This window comes from Phaethon lepturus, unplaced genomic scaffold, assembly GCF_000687285.1.
Source record: "Phaethon lepturus isolate BGI_N335 unplaced genomic scaffold, ASM68728v1 scaffold7668, whole genome shotgun sequence".
NCBI lineage: Eukaryota > Metazoa > Chordata > Aves > Phaethontiformes > Phaethontidae > Phaethon > Phaethon lepturus.
The window spans coordinates 1-2,128 of NW_010555452.1; the positions used below are offsets into that span (position 1 = coordinate 1).

Here is a 2,128-nt window from a genome sequence, read left to right on the forward strand (position 1 = left end):
TGCCCGTCATCCTGCCGGCTCTGGCCCAGCGCCTCTGCCCGCCGCAGGGCTTTGAGCCCAGCGAGGAGCTGCGCCTCGGCCTCGTCCAACTCCTGAGCCTCCTGCTGCAGCGCTGCGGGGCCTCCGTGGCCCCCTACCTCACCGACGTTATCCGCATCGTCCAGGCCACCCTCCTCGACCCCTATGCCGAGGTCAGGCGTGAAAGTTGCAGGTGCGCCGTGGCCTGCGCCCAGGCCATGCCAGGTGGGGCCTGGGGATGGGCAAAAGCGAGGGAGCAGTGGGCTCATGTGAGCCTGCGGTTTCCCGGGGGGACAGGGGCTGAGGTAGGGACCCGTAGGAGGTTACAGGGATGCAACCAGGAGAGAGGAAGAGAGCTGATACGTTGCACACACCCTCACAGGTGTACTTTGCAGGCCTTGGAGGATCTGTTGGAGAAGAACCACGCTGAGCAGTTACAGCATGTGGGTAATAGTGGGAGGAGGGAGCTAGGGGAGTGCATGTGGGCTAGTGTTCAGCTCTAATATAGTATAAAGTTAAATCGCACACTACAGAAATGTAGCGACACTAATCAGGCTGCCGTTCATAGTGTTACAGAAATTATGTTGCTTACAATCTGAGAAACGCATATTTGAAGTTTCTGTCTCTCTGCCCTAACAGAGCACTTCCATATGCAGTCAGAATCTCTGATAAAACCCTTAATGCAAACAATTTCACACCAGCACTACAGAGTTCGTGTTGATGTAATTCAGGCTACTGGAGCCGTGATACAGTTTGGAAATGGAAAGTCTGTGGATGATGTTCTGTCTCATCTGGCCCAGAGATTTTTTGATGAGATTCCCAAGGTGTGTTTTTCTTGCTTTTTTTTTTCCTGGATTTATTTTAAATTGTTGGGAGGGGTGTTGGGTTTTTTCCCCTTCCTTCCCAGTTTTCAACTTTCATTCATTCAGTTGAGATACATAAATATGTCACATATAGGCTTTGTCAATTTTAAACTATCCAAAACCAAGGCTGGTGACCTATTTAGCTGCTATCTAATTCTGCAGGTTGTTGAAGTTTGTAGACACCTTTTTATTTTAATGGGTGCCTTCAATTCTGTCTTAAATTCTTCTGCAAATCTGCCTGGGACTTGGTTTTTCAGATACTTAACAGTTACGGTATGGTCCCTTCATAAGATGCAGTTGAGGCAGTAGTTTAATAACTTAAGTTTAACATAACTTAACTTTAACTTAAGTTTAATAACTTAATCATAACTAAAATACTTATTTTTTCAGTGGTTATATTCACATTATTTAACTTAGACTTCCTTTTATAGTGAACAGAGAAAATAATCTTCTGGAGATGTGCTTGGAAAGCTTCAAATTCCAGAGAAAAGTACATTTCTTGCATTCTCAGACAGATATTAACCAGGAAAATTTAGAGTGTTCTGAGTTAGATCTGTATCTTGTCTTCCTCTTGGAGATGTTTTTTGTGCAGCAAATAGTCTAAGATTAAGCCAGAGCAAGAACACAAGAGGGAGCATGATACCTTGCTTGTTGCTTAAGGTGCTTGCTGCAAGTGAGGAAATCCTCACTGTCATTTCTTGTAATTTCTTCTGAGACTATTAATGTACTTTACCAAGTGTTATATACCAAAAGCAAATATGATATTTCAATTTTTCTGGTATTTCCCTGCCATATTTTCAATAGTCTTTTTACCCATGTAGGTTCGACATGCTGTAACAACTGTTATTGGAGAATGGCTGTTACACCTACGAGATAGATATTCATATTTTCACAAGTTGATCCCTTTGTTACTTGGCAGCTTTAGTGATGAAATTCCTGAAAATACGTAAGCAGAACACTTTTTAAATTTTTTTCCCTAAATAGTTGTCTTACATGTAAGTGTTCACAGATGTATTGACTGGAGCGGAAAAAAAACATTTTTTTTCCTTATACCCAAAACAATAGCATTATCTTCAGTGGATTTTGATATATTGTCCTTTTATGCTACATTCAAGTAAGTATAAGAGAGTTGAAGACAGAGAAGGAGACAGAGACAGAATTATTCTTTGGAAGAGGTGACCTCTGTTCTCTGAGTACAACATAAGCATAAACTCTCAACTTAGTGTGCCTAGGTTACATGGCAGGAA

At 42.4% G+C, this 2,128-nt stretch overlaps 1 protein-coding gene across 1 annotated transcript in view; it reads left to right on the forward strand.

Annotated features, from left to right (window-relative positions):
• Positions 1-5: 5 nt before the first annotated feature.
• HEATR2 (HEAT repeat containing 2) overlaps positions 6-2,128 on the forward strand; it is a gene marked incomplete at its 5' end in the record, with an annotated part of 29,440 nt that continues 27,317 nt past the window's right edge. The window contains 3 exons of the mRNA XM_010292157.1: positions 6-243; positions 658-842; positions 1,703-1,827. Of these exons, the coding sequence (XP_010290459.1) occupies positions 6-243; positions 658-842; positions 1,703-1,827 (548 nt within the window). The remainder of the gene's footprint in view (positions 244-657; positions 843-1,702; positions 1,828-2,128) is intronic.